The sequence below is a fragment of the Mangifera indica genome, chromosome 1 (assembly GCF_011075055.1).
Source record: "Mangifera indica cultivar Alphonso chromosome 1, CATAS_Mindica_2.1, whole genome shotgun sequence".
In the NCBI taxonomy this organism is placed as follows: domain Eukaryota; kingdom Viridiplantae; phylum Streptophyta; class Magnoliopsida; order Sapindales; family Anacardiaceae; genus Mangifera; species Mangifera indica.
Window position 1 is genome coordinate 6,424,357 of NC_058137.1, and position 16,462 is coordinate 6,440,818.

The following is a 16,462-nucleotide window of genomic DNA, read 5'->3' on the forward strand; positions in this document are numbered from 1 at the left end:
TTATTAATATTACAAAAACACACTTCCAAATGATAAAACAGCTCCTATATGCTTTAGCATCTACCAAAAAGCTAAAATAAATAAATAATTTTTCATATGAAATTCATGTTTCTCTAAAATATTTATATTTTCCTCCTATTATTGTATATTTTAAATCTTCCCAAATAGTTTAAAATTTTGATTTTTTTACCAAAGGACGCCTACCCCCCTATTATCCTACACTCTAGTCTCCTATATTACCCGCCTACTCGGTTATCATTTTTTTAGGATATACAAAGTTTTTGTTTTTATTGGATCTTATCTCTACAACTTATCTAATATTTGTTTGGTATAAATTTAACAATCATATAATTAATTTAAGTTCCAAAAACAACGAAAAAAGGAGTAGTAAAAAAGATATTATTTCAATGATTCTATCATTGTAGTATGATAGTGAACACTTGGAATATAAGTTCTAAAACTTTGATATAAACAAAAAGAAAATAGACTTACTTGAATTGTGATTATCTTGATGCAGAAACTCTCCAATTTTAATGTAATTTTTTCGGTCTTAATTGTGGATGAAAAAAAAAAGTATAGAAAAGCTTAGTGATAAAAGGTAAAATTGGTATAAACTTAGGATCTTAGCTGAAGAAAATATAATGAAAAAAAGTGTATTAAAAAGGTATAAACCACAAAAATAATTAACTTACTATTTTAATCTAGAAATGCATGTGGAGGGTTTATTAGTGAAAGAATGCCATTGTAATTACCGCAGAGTTAACTTAAAAGCTACTACTCTTCATCTGAAATTGTGTAGCGTTTTACAGAGATGAGAAGAATCAGAAAATCTTCGATTCTTCTTAACAGAGAATCCTCCCCGTCAATTCAACAAAATCTTGTTATCTTCCTCGGCGGACTTTACTGGTGAAAAAGAGTGGCCCATCAGAAACTCATGTTTCCAACATTGAAGCCTACCCCAATGGTGAATTGACAACCAAAATCGAAAATCCTAAAAACTCATGTTTCCATTGCCAAAGTGAATGCTGTACATTCAACAGAACCATAAAAGAAATCCGCATGCTATTAATCAAATCCAACAACATTCCCCATAATGAATATTAATCGTCATTATTTTGATTTAGGAAAAGATATTGAACATTTTCCCCCGCAAACATCCATCTTGGGCTGATACCTCAGTAGTCAACTCAGTTGTCCAATAAACAAACAGCCATATAATCAATTAAGTTGCCCGGTCTTTATTAAGTTCAATTCTCTGTTGATGGATGCCAGCAATATAATCAATTTTCTGTGGAGAAACTCTTCACCATTGTACAACACTGGTCATTGGCACAGCTCAACCAAAATCACATGAAACCCTGTAGAACAGAAATAAATTTGGCAGCCAACTAATAGTGTTTAAACTTGTAACATCAACTGTTTTAGCAGCTATTTTTGGACCTAATGCTAACGACTTCGCCAACTAGAAACTGACTTGGAAACAAGTGTGATGGCATTTGAAGCTGTTTCCAACCTGCATCATGCATAAATTTGATCTGTTAATTACACACAATACGCACAATTATACAGAGAGGAAATTTTGATAGAGAGAGAGAGCACTTTGATATTTCTTCAACAGCCTTGATGACTTCTGTAGAACTTGTTTCCAGCACTTGACCACCAAAGATGATCTCATCCAGAATAGTATGCATCTGCAAAGAAATAAGTTTAGTTTTACGTAGGAGGAATTTTGAATTAACAAACAGCCTAGGGGAAAGAGGGCATTTTTCTTTTTGTGAACAAGTTTTGCTATTGTTAGTCCTATAAATGAAAATGTCAATCAGAAGAACTCAGTTCATTGGTGCCATTGCTCAAAAAGCCCATACATAATAGTGACTAGTAGAAACAGGCGATTTACTACATGGAAAATGCAAGTGTAGCTAAGAGAGAGAGACCCTATCTATAGCAACAACAGTATTTTACACAAGATATTGAAATGTGATTAAACAAATGTTCCCCAGAATCATTGAGAAAATTTAATCAGGAAGACATTAGGCTCATGATGTGATTCAGCATTTGTGTATATGTTTCATGATGATAGATCTAAAAAAGTCATCTAGTAGCAGAATCATGCAGCAGGTGAAACCATACACTAGGTCTCACCAGTTAATGAAGATGAAAGTAAACATGTAGTATGAGCATATCCATAAACTAAATCTTCCAGATATAAAATGATAAAGCTAATTTTCACCCTTTGACAGCACAAGACACATTATGAAGCAGAATATATTATGTCTGTTAAATCCATTAAAAAAAAAAAAAAAGATTGCATACATGACAACAATTTACAATTCACAGGCAAAAATAATACAATTAAACCACAAGATTGTGAGAGGAATATCCAACCTTGCTATAATTGTAGAAAATGTCGAGCTCACATACATTTTTGAAGCATTTGTCTAATGTCTCCACAAAAACTGCAGGCATCAAAGTTTAGGTAAAGTAAACCAAGAGGAAGAAAGAATTAATTGTTACATAATCAATAAACCATTTGCTACAACATTCAGCTTATTCTGTACAGAAAGGAGATCCACAATGAACCTATACTATTGCATCAAATAAAAAATATATTTGCCACAACGAACTGCCACTAAGATAATCATCATGAAAGGATGATCACTAGATTGACATAAAGTTGCCAAAAGTGCAGTGCAATTAACTCCAACATCAAAATGTTTAACAACAAAATTCCCCTTTTACTAACAACCAAATGTAAATATATTTATACTTAAACTATGTAAAATTTTTATCTATGGCAAAACAGAGACAACAAAAAGCTTGCTGTCTAGAGAAATTACCTTGGATGAGATCAAGCATAGCTAGCTCATTTTCAGAACTATCAAATATCAAAACAAAGTAAAGAGTTGCATAGTGCTTATACACAAGGCGAGTACCCTGCCAGCCAAAACAAAAGGAAAAAACAGTAACCATGAGCAATTTAATTACAGTAACTACAAAAATAATAATAATAATAATAATAAGGAAGAACAGGCGGTGAAAATACCGGGCCGAAAATTAAATCGGCCTCTATGAAATTGCTGGCATTTTCAGCTCTACTGGACAAGGCTGTAAAAATAAAAATAAAAATTGATAAAGGAATCAAAGATCAATGAGATAATTGTGTTGTTGAGCGCATAAGAGATTGAAAACCTCCAAAAACGCTGCGTATCAGCTCCTGCTGCCTCTCCACCGGCTGAGATAAAAAGAAAATTGATAATTAATCAATATGAATAAATTCGGCAAAAGTTGATAGTTGAAGGGATGGAGAGAGGGACCTGAAAATCGTAAAATTTGGCAAGACGAGGCTTGCCTTGAGTGTTCATCACCATCACCGATCTTATCATACCTGTTTTCTTCGCCTTCTCTCCCTCGCTTTGTTTTTTTTACTCTTTTCAGTTTCCTTAAATATAGAGTTTCGACTTCTTTAAAATCCTAAGTTCATCCCTAAGCTTACAAAACTCTTTCTTTGACCCCTTATGATGTGGAATTGTCATAGCCGCTTAGAAAATAGAAAACGATAGCATAAAAATGACTGCAATGTTAGTGCTAATTAGTAAGTAAATTTTGAGATACAATGATCACACTCATGACTAATCAGATGAGTTAAAATTTCATAAATATAATAAAAACTCAAACCCAAATCTTTTCCCTTGAAGTTCTTGTAAAATTTGTGTTTGATTCAACAACTTATATTAATATAAGAATCTTATAATTCAACAACTGTGATCCTGTAGCCATAAATATTTGTTTGCTTAACCATTTATGACGTCCTTCGATTGTCCATCCGAGGGGACAAATTTCTGCTAATAAAATAAACAGAAAGGTAGAGGATGAACTGTGGTCAAAAGAGAATTCATTTCATTTCGATTATAACTAAGCCACTCTGATCTGATTATTAAAACTGTAAAAAAGGGCAGCCAAAAATATTCCGCATTGCGTATTATTATTATTTTTTTTTTTTACAGGAAGCAACTTCAGCCAAATTTTTTTTTTGAAATAAAAAAAAGCCTCAACAGCTGAAAACTATGAAAGACTTGACATTCAAACAGAATCTACAAACCAATACAATAAGATTCTCAAGCCTTTGCCAAACCACCATTCTGCCACATGTGCTTGGTTCAGTCCATTTCATGGAACCACCAAGACATGTATTGCAGGCTTAGAAAAGCTCTTTCAAAATTGATTAATTGCTCAAGCCTCAAAAGTTTACACGATGATGGCTATTTATGATCCTAAAGTTAGAAAAATTCTGATTAACAACATTGACGTAATAATCATCGTCTCCTTAGTGCTGAGACTTTGGCTTTCATATTTTGTGATTCTCTAAAGCAAACAAAATGCACTAGTGTTTTCCCATTGGGATAGACTGCAAAAACACTTGTTCCTAGTTTCTTGTGGCAAAGGGAGCACATACTGTCACTGGTTATCTTCAGCACTGTTTTTCTCTGGTTGTAGAGCTCATCTTTCACCTGTTTCATGCAATCATTCTTTCAGAGAACTAAAGGAAATCAAACATAAAAGCAGGAGATCATGCAAACTACATATTCCACTGCTGAGAATGGGGAGAAATTAAACTAAATGCATGGACATTATAATAACAAGTTTATATAGCCAAAAACATAGCCGATTTATTCAAGATACAACCACAAGAACTTGGATAATAATCTTGAAGTTAAAAAGATTATCTAAAACCCTACTCAAGGTCTTGCAACAAGAGATATTTGGTAGATAGCTTATAAATGCCATAATGATAGACCAGGCATGCAACATTACAATGCACACATTTCCGTATACGTGTGAAGCTGCTGCAATAAGTCTTCTCAAGAAGTTTAACCTAACTTCAAAGTGTTCATAAGGGTGAAGAATATATAGCAGAAGCTATACTCCAAAATCAGAGTGCCTTTATGGTAGAAGGTGCCAACTACAAATGTAAGTCCTGCACCTTCATGCATGTGTGCATCCTATTACCAACAGCAAATTTTATTCTCACCATTGGTCATGTGCTTCATAAAGTTAAAGATGAGTTTCTATTAACTCATTTCCCAGTTAAACTTGTCCATAATATATACTTACCTGCAGGTTCTCACTTTGCCTAAGACTCTTGATCACTGAAAAATTTCTGTAGGATTCACTGGATTTCCTCATAAGAGGTCCAAGAAATGGAAGCAAATTCTGCATATGAACATGGAAAGACTTCCTTCAGAAAGTAGATTAGGAATGAGACACTTTGCCTATAGTTATATAATGATGAATGAACATGGGTGTTAGTGAATCATTTTAGTCAATTGCAAATAACATAAGATTACTTTCTCACCATGTGCAACTTCAACATTCTGTGTTACATATACGTACATTGTTAACATAACAAAACCATGTAAGCAACATATAGTTTCAGTAAAGATTCAATACAAACAGCAGACACATACAAATGTTAATTATAGGTTTTGTAAGTTCTCTATCAATTAATCAATACCTGTAGCTTAGTTTGTTTAGGTAAGAGCTTGAGAGCCTGTGCACCATTCATTCTATCCCACCTTTGGCTCAAAAGATCAAGGACCTCATCAAGCATCATAGTAGAACTTCCCTCGCTAAAATCTTCACCTTCACCATCACCATCACCATCACCATCACTCCTACCACTGTCAGTGCTGCTAGGACTGAATCGCATATCTTCTGCACCCTCTATTGCAGCAATTTTCTTGGTTGCACGTCCTCCTTTAGTCCTAATTGAAGTGCCTGACCCAACCTTTCGTATGCTTGTTTTCTGAGATGACAACATATTTGCAATTCTCTTTTCAAAGTTCTTGGTTGTCCTACTTGGATGTAGATATATCTGTATAAGAGTAAGATATATATTGCCAGAAGATTTTGCAGATCGCTGATGAGTTAACGACTCATATATCCGGTCACAATATGCTAGTGCTAATTCAGGTACATGAAGCTGAAAAACTTAAGAGAACTTCAATTAGAAATAGTGTTCATAACACAGAGAATAGGTTTAAGAAAAGCTAGAAAACGCTGATAAGCAAATTTAAGAATAATTCAACACATTAAGTTGAATAAAATTTAATACCTTGTTTTCAATGGAAACAAATGTTTTTCACATGCATAGTTTAATATCAGTTTTTACTCTAAAATGAAGAAAAAAGTTGCATTATGGTGGCAAAGTATACCCTTTGATTTATATGCAAAAGACTTTAGTTTCATTCAGAGTTCCTTTGGCAGTGATTTTAATTCTTCAATAGGTTAAATGTTCATAAGGAAATACCTTATGAACATAAAGAGTCAAGGCAAGCTCATGTTGGTTCATTTTGCCCAGCAGAAGTGCACGTTCTTCATAAAAAGCATCTGGAGGAAGACGCTTCAGCAAAGTGTCAGGACTATATCCTGAGATACTCTCAAGAGCAGACAACAATTTTGTCCTTGTCGGTGAATAACCCTTTTCATCCCACCTCCGTTGAGCAATAAGGACTGAATACCAATCAAGTACTTCAGAGAGATAGATTTGTATCTACAGTACAAAAATTAAAAGTGAAAATTGGGTAATATTACAAAATAAATCATATAATCAGCAAAAGCCAACAGCTATATTCACTGCCAAATGCAGGAGCTCTCTTACAAAAACTAATGTTCTTGAAAAGGTTCAAAATCAATCTCACCATTTCATTTTGTAGGTTCCCAGAGATTTCATTTTCATTCATTGCAAGCATAAGTTCCAGGTATCTACCCTGCATGCTAGGAGCATGCTGCTTCAAATAAGAGTTCACCAAGTCTGCAGGAATATTCCCACATAAAAATAGATCAATGGTTTGGGTCGGACAACTTTCAAGAACAAGCTTTGAGAACTCCAGGACAAGCATGGGTTCAGCTCCACAGAGTGGCTGCAGAAGAAAATTCATCAAACCTAATTAATTATTCAACATCTACAGGCTCCAGTCCAATCATATTCCAAATGTTGAGTTTCAAAGTAAAAGTTCATCAATTTAGTTGCAAACAAATTAAAAACCATATGTCCTAGAAAATATGCATGACATTCTCTTTCAACACGAGTACAAAACCGCCGATAACTTCACCATTTATTTCACTGGTTAAATTTAAAGAACACAAATGCAGTAGTGAATGCAGATGAGAACAGTAGCTTTAAATTATTATGATACATGGAAGAAAAATTGTGACAATCTAAATGCTCTTAAGCAAATTCTAGATGATGCATGGAAGCAATTAAAAACCATATGATCTACAAAACTATGTTGCCAAAGGAAAAAAAATTACTTATTTCAATGCATGTGAACATCATAGAGTGGCTGCAGAAGAAGCTTCATCAAACCTGATTAGCTATTTAACATATACCCACTCTAGTCTAGTAATTTACCAAATCCCATTACATTGGGTTCCAACAATTCACACACCAATAAGTTCTGGTCAAGAGACATCTGAAATACAGACAGAAACAAAACCTTTAAATCAAATTTATTATACATGGAAGAAATTATTGTCACAACCTAGTAACTCTGGAGCAAATTCTATTTGATGTTCTGGAATGCTGAACAATAGAATCAATCTAATCTGCTTGCTCTACAAAATTATAATTACCTTCAGATATTCAATCATTGACTCAGGGTTGAACTTTTGAGTTAGCTCAAGTTGAGATTGGTTGGATTTTGACTCTTCAATTAACTGATGCAGAAGTGTAAGAGCTTCACGGTGCATTGAATTAGACTTGTAAAGTTCTAGCAGAGCAGCATAGTGATTTTTTTTCAGAAGAATCTCCTCACATATTTTTACATCACAACAGTTAAGACCTTTTAGTAATTCTAAAGCTGCCGAAAACTGTCCAGTAAGAAGCAGAGCCTGGAGTAGGGCAGTATCCAGTGTTGCCGCCATCTCCCTGGCACCAGAGTTAATAGGAATAGTACCACGCCCCTAAAGGTCAAAAAAGATAATATTACATTATAATTCAATATTTTGATTCAAGGTATTGGCATGTTTAATGTAAAAAGATATGCAAAGAGTAACTTATCACAATGTTGTTTCTGAGATTTACCACCATGCAAAAAGTAAATATTAAGCACAAATACTTTTAATTTATGTGTTCATAAGGTTGAAGTTCTTAGTTTTTACCCCAATCAATGCATGCTTCAGAAAACGTATCTAGTTATGTAACATGTTAGAGCAACAAGCTCAGATTTGACTTCTCACTTACAACTAAGTCATATAAACCAATTTAACTAAGGCAAGATAACTGGCATGATAATAATTTATCGTGAGAAGGAGAGCAAAAAAGGTTCATGCTCAATGTGTAACACAGCCTTTATCATCATGAACATCAGAAGTTATACATTTGGTTTTCCAGAGTAAATGGAAACTGCAGTATTATAACACAATCACAAGAAATATCAAAAAAACTATACATCCACAGAGTATACAAATAAATACATATTTGATGTATATCATCATATGATTAGATTATTTTGAATTAAAAATAAAGTAATATTCAATCACATGATTATATACATAAGTGTATACTTATTTGTGTATTCAAAGTGGGTACACATAGTATTACTCCATGAAATATACCCCAAATACAAAGATAAATTTGAAAACTCACCTTGTTTGATTTCTTAAACCTGGTTGAATCATAAGATGCAAAGTTATCACCAACAGCATCTAATATAACCTTTTCAGTTCCCTCAGCAGTGGCCTTTTCAATTACACCGCCTCTCTTTTTTTGCAGGAACTTAATGAGAGCCATGAGAGAGTTATGGCTCATTGTTTTGGATTCACGTACTGCACTCTGGTCAGGTTCTAATTGCTGTTGTGGAGACGAGGATTCCATACCATCTGACACTCCAGATGAAGCCCTTGAGAGAGATGAAGCATCCCAAGAACTGTCCAAAATCTTCTCTGCTTCAGGAACAGTGGTTGTTTTTGGAAGAACTATTGATGGATACAAAGAGAGAACATAGGTAACATCTACTTGAGATGCCAAAAAATGCTCCATGGCCTCCTCATAGCTCCCATTGTCAAAAAGATAGTGAGCATATCTGTAATAGGCTAAACAACTAGTTTAACTTGAATGATAAAAAAAATCTAAGAAGCATAATTGATTTATTGCTCACTGATTAACTATTAAGAATCCGCTTAAGAGTCAATTTATTGAAAACCATCCACAAAAGGAACAATAATATCAAATTACATACTAGTGATGCCCTAATAATCAAATTATGCCCCACACATTGACAATGTGCAATGGATCCCATGTCACAATATTTATGTAAGCCTAATACAGCAAGGCACAAGGTTATAATGTGTCGCCTTATTTTTTATCCAGATAAATTATATCACTTTTATCAAGCAGTTATAATGTCATTGCTTATTATCTAGAGCTGGTAACCTTAAACAATATTAATGATTAGAAGAAAAGTCTAATGTTAAAAAGAAAGTATATGAATAAACCAATCATGTGGCTAGCTCCAATTCATGAACTCAACTGAAATTGATTAGGCTTTAAACAACACAGCCCAGTAGGGCCAATATTATGCAACCATAATATCCAATGGGAGGATCAGGATCCTTGGCCCATGATATCCCTGAACATGGTAGACACCCATAGTTTTATAGAACTCCAAAGCCAAAAATTCTAGTCACGTGCAAGGATTTATTCTTTTGATTCAAGCTAGACAAGAAAGGCGGAGGTTATATGATGAATTCATAATAAAGTATGATAAAACATGAAATTGAACTTTTTTATGGAAAATATCAACCTTGTGTGAATTGACACCTCCTTCACAGCTCGGAGGCTTGAATCTTCTGGGGGAAGCAGTTTGCACAAGGCCAACGCTTCCTCGAAATCCCCAGATGCTGTTAACTGTACAATCTGTGATGCAGTTACAAGCAAAACTCTTAATGGAATTCCTGAATCATTGTGTCATATTCTTTCTATGTTAGGCTACTGTGTCATGGCTTAATACATCATAAATGGTAAATACAAATTACAAACAACATTGTATCATGATTCTTCTGTTTTAAATCAGTAGTAAATCAGAAAACTTATGATGATAGCTAGAAGCCCAACAATAATATTTAAGAAAACCCTCATGTGCTCTTGGATGTTGACTGAACACAATACAATCATAAACATTAATACAAAGTATTATAATGTAATTAATAATATATGGATTTGAAATCAAGATCAAAAAGTCAACTTGATTATTATGGCAAGTTAAGTTACCACTTGGCCTAAAAAATAAGGGCCCCAACAGCAATATTCAAGCTTTAACAATCTGAAATCTTATGATCAGTCAAATAGTTATCTTATTATTCATCCACTAAGCCAGAATGTAATACATGCACACTGAGGTCATTCAGATACCTCATACAATTAGCATTATTAAGAAAGAAAAGAGAACTTAAATACCTGTACACCAAGAGGAACAGGAAAAAGCCCAAAAACAGAATTTTCTGATGCAACAATAATGGCATTACTGTTTGGGACAAGATGGCGAACATTTTGGAGAACAACTGTCTGTATCATCGGATATGGAGCTCGAAGAGATCGAATCTGAGGAAAAAGCGTAAAAAAAAGGCACAAATGCCCAAACTTTCTGCATGAATGCAAAAGTAACCACAGAAAGATTCAAGTTTTCTATATACTTAAGTTACCTCAACACGACTAGGCAACAGAGCTATTGCATATGGCTTCTGAATGATAACAGTAGTGGGTGCCTCAGACCAACAAATCCTGTCAGCTTGAAGAAGCTTACCATTTTCGTCCACAAAGACCCCAATATTCTCCTAAAAGCACAAAGAAAGCACATACGTTTTATATCTAGCAAGCAAAGAAAAGAACTCTATTCACGAAGTTTCAAAACTTTTGAAAATTGACTATTAAATTAATGGTGTTTGAAATCCCCAAGACAGAACTCTATTCATGAACACATACTTACACAGTGTCTACAATAACAAGTTCATTCTGCAAATTTCAAACATGGGTAGTTCTTGACATGTCATTGAAATGCATTTTAACACACAAAAACATAAAATCAGAAAGCAAGAGTTGTGAGGTTCAGCTCCAAATTAGACTAAATGTCATGGACACAGTAGTGATGATCTTAAAAAGTTCTTTACATACCAAATATAATCATCTGAATATAACAGCCAAGGAAATGTATTCATAAGGCAGCACCAAAACAAAATGATCAGAAAAGTACCTTCCCAAGAAGAAGTTCACCAGAAGGAAGTGAGATAACTAAGGGCTGTGCAAGTCTGCCAGAAGGAAAGACCTCAGACAATACACCATTTGTCGAATTCAGTATCTTGTATTCTTTTCTGATTGCTATACATATATTTTCACCACACCAAGACATTGACTTTACCGTATCCGGCACCCCAAAATCTTTTACCTCCACAAATCCACGTCCCCCTAAGCCAGCACATTCAAAGTAATTAGTGAATTTATTTTAGAATCCTAGACCTGTAGGAGCATAGCATATGCCCGACCACTTAACCAACATCTCGAGCTCTTCCTCTCACACACAAATCAATAAGCTTGTATTCGAAGCAGACGAGAATAATACCACATTATGCTCCAAATAACTATAGATATGCAACAGATTTTAAACTTCATGTAACAAAATAAATCAGTAACTAAATCAAACAATGAATAGAAGTAATTACCATCGTGTCTGAAAATATAAACCTTCTTTTGTCTGGCGAAACACAAAAAGCCTCTTCGATCATCCCAGGAAAATACATTAGCACCTTTAGCTTTCGTTAACACAGCGATAGTCTCCAAATTAGGGAGTCTATGAAACGCGATAGATTCCGAAAGCGATAAGAGAAGCTCTCTAGAAGCTAATACCTCCATCGACAAAATAGGCTTCTTCGAGAAACCACCAACAGTTCTCTCCAAATCATATTGTTCCTTGCGCAGGGCATGGTGATCAGACAATGAAGATCGGTCGGAGTCGGAGGATTCCGGACCGTAAATTTTGAGTGATCCATCGGAACAGCCGAGAAGAAGTTTCGAGTCGTACGATGCGATGGCATTGATTTTCGGCGAGAAATTGGTAAGGAGCTGGAAAGAATCGTATGCACCATGTACCATTATTGTCTCTATCGTTTATCAATCTTACATCTCTGGCTTTCTCATTGTCATCGCAAATGTGTTGGGTTTGCACAAAAATTTAATTTGGGCGGGCAACAAAAGAATACCTGAAAAATTATTTAATTATAATGGGCATGCATAAATTCGAATATATTATTTTATTTAGGCTAAAGGACTATTTTCCGCCTAAAATATGTTGTTTTTTCAAGTTCATCCTGTTAATTTTAAAAATCTTATTTACACACCCATGAGAGATTAAAACTAATAATTTCAAAGATAAAATCATCATTTTTCTGTAATATTAAAAATAAACTTAAATTTGATTTCATTTTTCTCCCTAAACCTTAAAAACTAACAATCTCTCTCAACCTAAGTTTTCAAAAATAACATTTTCCCTTCTAAAGTTTTCAATTTTTCAAATTCAATTTTTTGATGACATTTTTTCCTCTCCAATGATCTTCAGGCGACATCTCTTTCTCTTCGGCATGGTTTCCTTCTGACAGTCTTTCTCGGCATCATCGTCGATGAAGACGATTCGTCTTCATCAAAGACGAAGATGGTTTGTCTTTATCTGGATGAAGATGACGTCGAGGAGAACCGCTAGAAGAGGGTCACACCGGAGAGAAAGAGATGTCACCTGGAGATCATCGAAGGAGAAGAAACATCATCAAAAAATTGAATCTGAAAAATTGGAAACCCTAGAGGGAAAAATACTATTTTTGAAAACTTAAGTTGGAAGAAAATTGTTAGTTTTTAGAGTTTAGGGGTGTAATGATATAACTATTAGACTCGATTAATTTTAACTGTCTATAGATGGATAAATAAGATTTTTAAAATTAACGAGAGAAAATTTAAGAAAACAATATACTTTAAATGGAAAATAGTCCTTTGGCCTTTAATTTATAATACAATTAAGAGATAGGAGACATAAATTAGTTGGATGTTTGATTAAATTAACAGGCCAAAAGACTATTTTCCACCGAAGGTCTTATGCTTTCCCAAAACCTCATTTGGGTCAATAAAAAAACTCAAAGTCTTAACTATAAGTTATTAATGTGAATTATTTATATTAGAGTTAGGTTAAAATAATAGTTTTATCTTTAAAAAATAAAATAACAAAAATACCCTTTAACATATATGCATAAATTGTGTAAAAAATATACATTTAAATTAAGAGAAATTACCAACTTGCCCCTTAGAATGCAATAACCAAACAACTGCTTCTGAATTTGGCACTTCTTTAATTTGTTTTGTTCATGTGAATTGAATTGATTCATAAGCTTTATTAATCTGTTAATTATCATGGATGTCAGTTTAGATCGATCTGCTTTATATGATGACTACGCTAATTTTTTCGTTTAAGAGAATGCCATACAGTTTGATGGATTACATGCACACTGAAGCATATATGTTATACAGTTTCAATTTGGAGTCAATGCAAAACCAATATACAGAATGCATGAAAGGTTTAGCCTAGGAGTGCATGGAAATGTATAAAAGCGGTTAATCCAACAAATTGTAATATGAAATCTCAGGGTTCGAAAAACAGCAACAAAAAACGATTTAGGTTGTCGTTGGTCATAGTCCTCGGTGGAAATATTAGTTCATTCACCTTTAATGATAAAATTAGATTCAAACTGAATCAAATTCAAGTTCGCTTGAGCTTAACTTACATATAATAGAGCTCGAGCTCATCGAGCTTATTATGTTTGAGCTTGAATCAATTCGAGTTTAATTCGGCTCATTTTTAGTTCGAACTTTTAATTAATTTATTATTAAAATAACGTCATTTTAATACATATTAATTAAAACGATATCGTTTTATATCAAAATTTGTTATTTATAAACTTTGATGAACAAACTCGAGCTCAAAAATATTAGCTCAAACTCAAATTCAAGCTCGCTCAAATTTACTTAGAGTTAACTTATTTTAAACTTATTCAAATTAAATTTAAATAAAAACTCAAATAAATTTGATTTAAATTTATCCTTATTTAATAATATTGTTATAAGTGTTATTGTTGTCGTGTTTGCAATCGTTGTTTACCATTAACTGATTTTGGAACTCACAATGCACTTATATTTTGGGGAAAACTCAAAAAGAAAACGAAATGAGAGAGAATGAAATAAACGTTTTCCTTTATTTAAAATGCGTTTAAATTTTCATTCTTTCTCAAGCATATAAAAATTAATTTGTCCGCTGTTTTTTTTTTCAAAATCTTGTTAAATGGCAAAAACGCCCCCACTTTTGTCCAAATTTCGTTGACCAATTGCTTTTAAAATTCTCCATAGCGTTGATTTTTGCCTAAAAAATTTGAATCGTCGATTTAAAAAATTATTGCGTATTTAATACGTCTGCAAATCGACGCCATTTTCCTTTGGCACCCACGTGTCATTTCTTCATTATGCCACTCCCACCATCAGAAAGAAGTCGTCCAACGAATCGCCAAAAACATGGTCTTCCTTCAAAAGTCTTGTCATGCGTTAACATGGGAGGAATTGCGTGTGGGAAAAAAATCTGCCGCATTTATAATTTATCAGATTTCGTTTTAATAAACGAAATTTTTAATTCCTTAACTTCGTTGATAATAAATCGACACCCTTTTCATTTACCCCACACGTGTCCTTATTTCATTCTGCCACGCTATCCATTACAAAACAATTCGTCGCACGAATCACTAGAACGTGCTAAAAACATGACATTCGTTCAAAACACTTGCCATGCCACACATCAGGACGGGATGCATTTATTTATTTATTATTTATCAGATTTTGTTTTAATAAACAATTTTTTATTATCTTAACAACGTTTACAATAAAACGCATGCAGATTACTTAAATGTCCCTGTGCACTAACAAAATCTCTTAATACTATCAGTGTATAGGTGAGATTTTAAATTTTTCAGGTGGCATGGATAGAATTTTGAAAAAGTATCAAACCTTGGTTGAAAAATAGTCTTTTGGCCAAATTAATATTTCATATAAAATATTTGTTTTAAAATATATATTAATAATATATTAAAAGTTTTTATGTAATTTATTGATAAAATCAATTAATTAAATTATTTTTAAAATTTTTGATTTTATTAGCAATACATTTTTTTAAAATTATTTTTCTTGTTACTGTTATTATAATTAAAAACGATATATTGTTATTTTTGGTGCATATTCAACCAAATATGCAACAAGAAACCAAAAATCAAAAACTGTTTTTACTGTTCATATGATATGAGCAGTTTTTTTGTTCTTGCAGTTTAACCAACCAAATCAACTTCAAATCCAACCGAATTCATTTCATCATAATCACAACACAATGAACTTTCTTTCAAGCTATGGACATACACAATTAGAGTAGATTAAGATAATCAAATTACAAGTAGAATGCAGTGACAGAAATGGTAATTATGTTATAACTCTCTGTCATAATCAAAATTAACACACATACACACTCTAATTTGGATTTCTAAGGAAACATAAAGTGTAACCAAGGCATAAAGGAAAGTTCCACCAACATTGGGGCTTTTTACCACCAATCTTCCACCAAGAATGATTGGATAAAGGAAATAAGAAAGACAGCTAACAAAGCTCCTTCAAATTTTCATTTCAAAGTAAAAAAACTGCATTTTACAAAGCATAACCACTTTATATGGGAATAAGTGGCGGCAAGATATATGTGTACATAACCTTTTAATAAATTAGTTCACCCTAGCCCTTAATTCACTCTAAACCACACAAAATAAGTCATGTCATACTTTAAATGAATGTAATAGGGCAAAATGTTACTATTATTCCATAAAAAGTGGGCTCTTGTCTTCACCAAAGCTCTCCTTTCATCCAATTTCATTCAACTCTCCCAATTGGGCTTTGAACACCTTTTTGGGCTTCAAAATGGAGTGATGGATAGTTGTAACTTCACTTGGGCTTCTCAAAATAATGCTTGGACGTTTGGACCATTAATGGACTTCAAAAGTTACACTTTTGGATCAATTGGAGCAAGCTATTCATTTGGACCTTGGGTGGATGTAATAAGACTATATCCAAAAGTGGTTTTGGACCAAAATTGAAGGTGCAATGCTTCCTTTGGTTTGAGATTTGTTGGAACTTCATTCTTCTTGGCTTCAAAGGTTGCATGGAGACTTAAGGATGACTTGGAACCCAAAAATGACAATGGAGCCGCATATACATCAATTTTACAAATTTAATAAGAATAAAAAAATAACAAAAATAAGAAATCTTTTAATACATAATATCATGATATTATTTGTCATGTCATCTCTACAATAAAATGTTGTCATAATTTTTTATTATTTAACCAAT

General features: G+C 33.3%; 2 protein-coding genes across 2 annotated transcripts; both read right to left on the reverse strand.

Moving 5' to 3' along the window:
* Positions 1-989: 989 nt before the first annotated feature.
* Positions 990-3,474, reverse strand: LOC123211985 (AP-3 complex subunit sigma-like). Its single transcript, XM_044630983.1, has 7 exons — positions 3,315-3,474; positions 3,190-3,232; positions 3,044-3,105; positions 2,838-2,934; positions 2,386-2,456; positions 1,600-1,691; positions 990-1,513 (listed from the first exon to the last, which is right to left on the reverse strand). The coding sequence occupies exons 1-7, from the start codon at positions 3,381-3,383 to the stop codon at positions 1,447-1,449; spliced, it is 501 nt and encodes a 166-aa protein (XP_044486918.1). The 5' UTR covers positions 3,384-3,474; the 3' UTR covers positions 990-1,446.
* Positions 3,475-4,054: 580 nt separating this feature from the next.
* LOC123195716 (vacuolar sorting protein 39-like) lies at positions 4,055-12,252 on the reverse strand. The gene is made up of 12 exons (XM_044609531.1): positions 11,716-12,252; positions 11,250-11,461; positions 10,702-10,833; positions 10,457-10,600; positions 9,804-9,916; positions 8,648-9,083; positions 7,633-7,962; positions 6,699-6,920; positions 6,308-6,550; positions 5,513-5,980; positions 5,113-5,211; positions 4,055-4,508 (listed from the first exon to the last, which is right to left on the reverse strand). The coding sequence occupies exons 1-12, from the start codon at positions 12,143-12,145 to the stop codon at positions 4,314-4,316; spliced, it is 3,024 nt and encodes a 1,007-aa protein (XP_044465466.1). The 5' UTR covers positions 12,146-12,252; the 3' UTR covers positions 4,055-4,313.
* Positions 12,253-16,462: the final 4,210 nt, after the last annotated feature.

Excerpts from the sequence above, each read along its gene's own strand:
- LOC123211985 (XM_044630983.1), bottom strand. The coding sequence starts at position 3,383 with ATGATAAGATCGGTGATGGTGATGAACACTCAAGGCAAGCCTCGTCTT. Across the intron at positions 3,233-3,314 it reads CCAAATTTTACGATTTTCAG|CCGGTGGAGAGGCAGCAGGA; the intron begins GTCCCTCTCTCC and ends TTTTTATCTCAG. Across the intron at positions 1,692-2,385 it reads TTTTCTACAATTATAGCAAG|ATGCATACTATTCTGGATGA; the intron begins GTTGGATATTCC and ends ATTTCTTTGCAG.
- LOC123195716 (XM_044609531.1), bottom strand. The coding sequence starts at position 12,145 with ATGGTACATGGTGCATACGATTCTTTCCAGCTCCTTACCAATTTCTCG. Across the intron at positions 5,981-6,307 it reads TGACTCTTTATGTTCATAAG|CTTCATGTACCTGAATTAGC; the intron begins GTATTTCCTTAT and ends TAAGTTTTTCAG. Across the intron at positions 5,212-5,512 it reads CTAAACAAACTAAGCTACAG|AATTTGCTTCCATTTCTTGG; the intron begins GTATTGATTAAT and ends GTTCATATGCAG.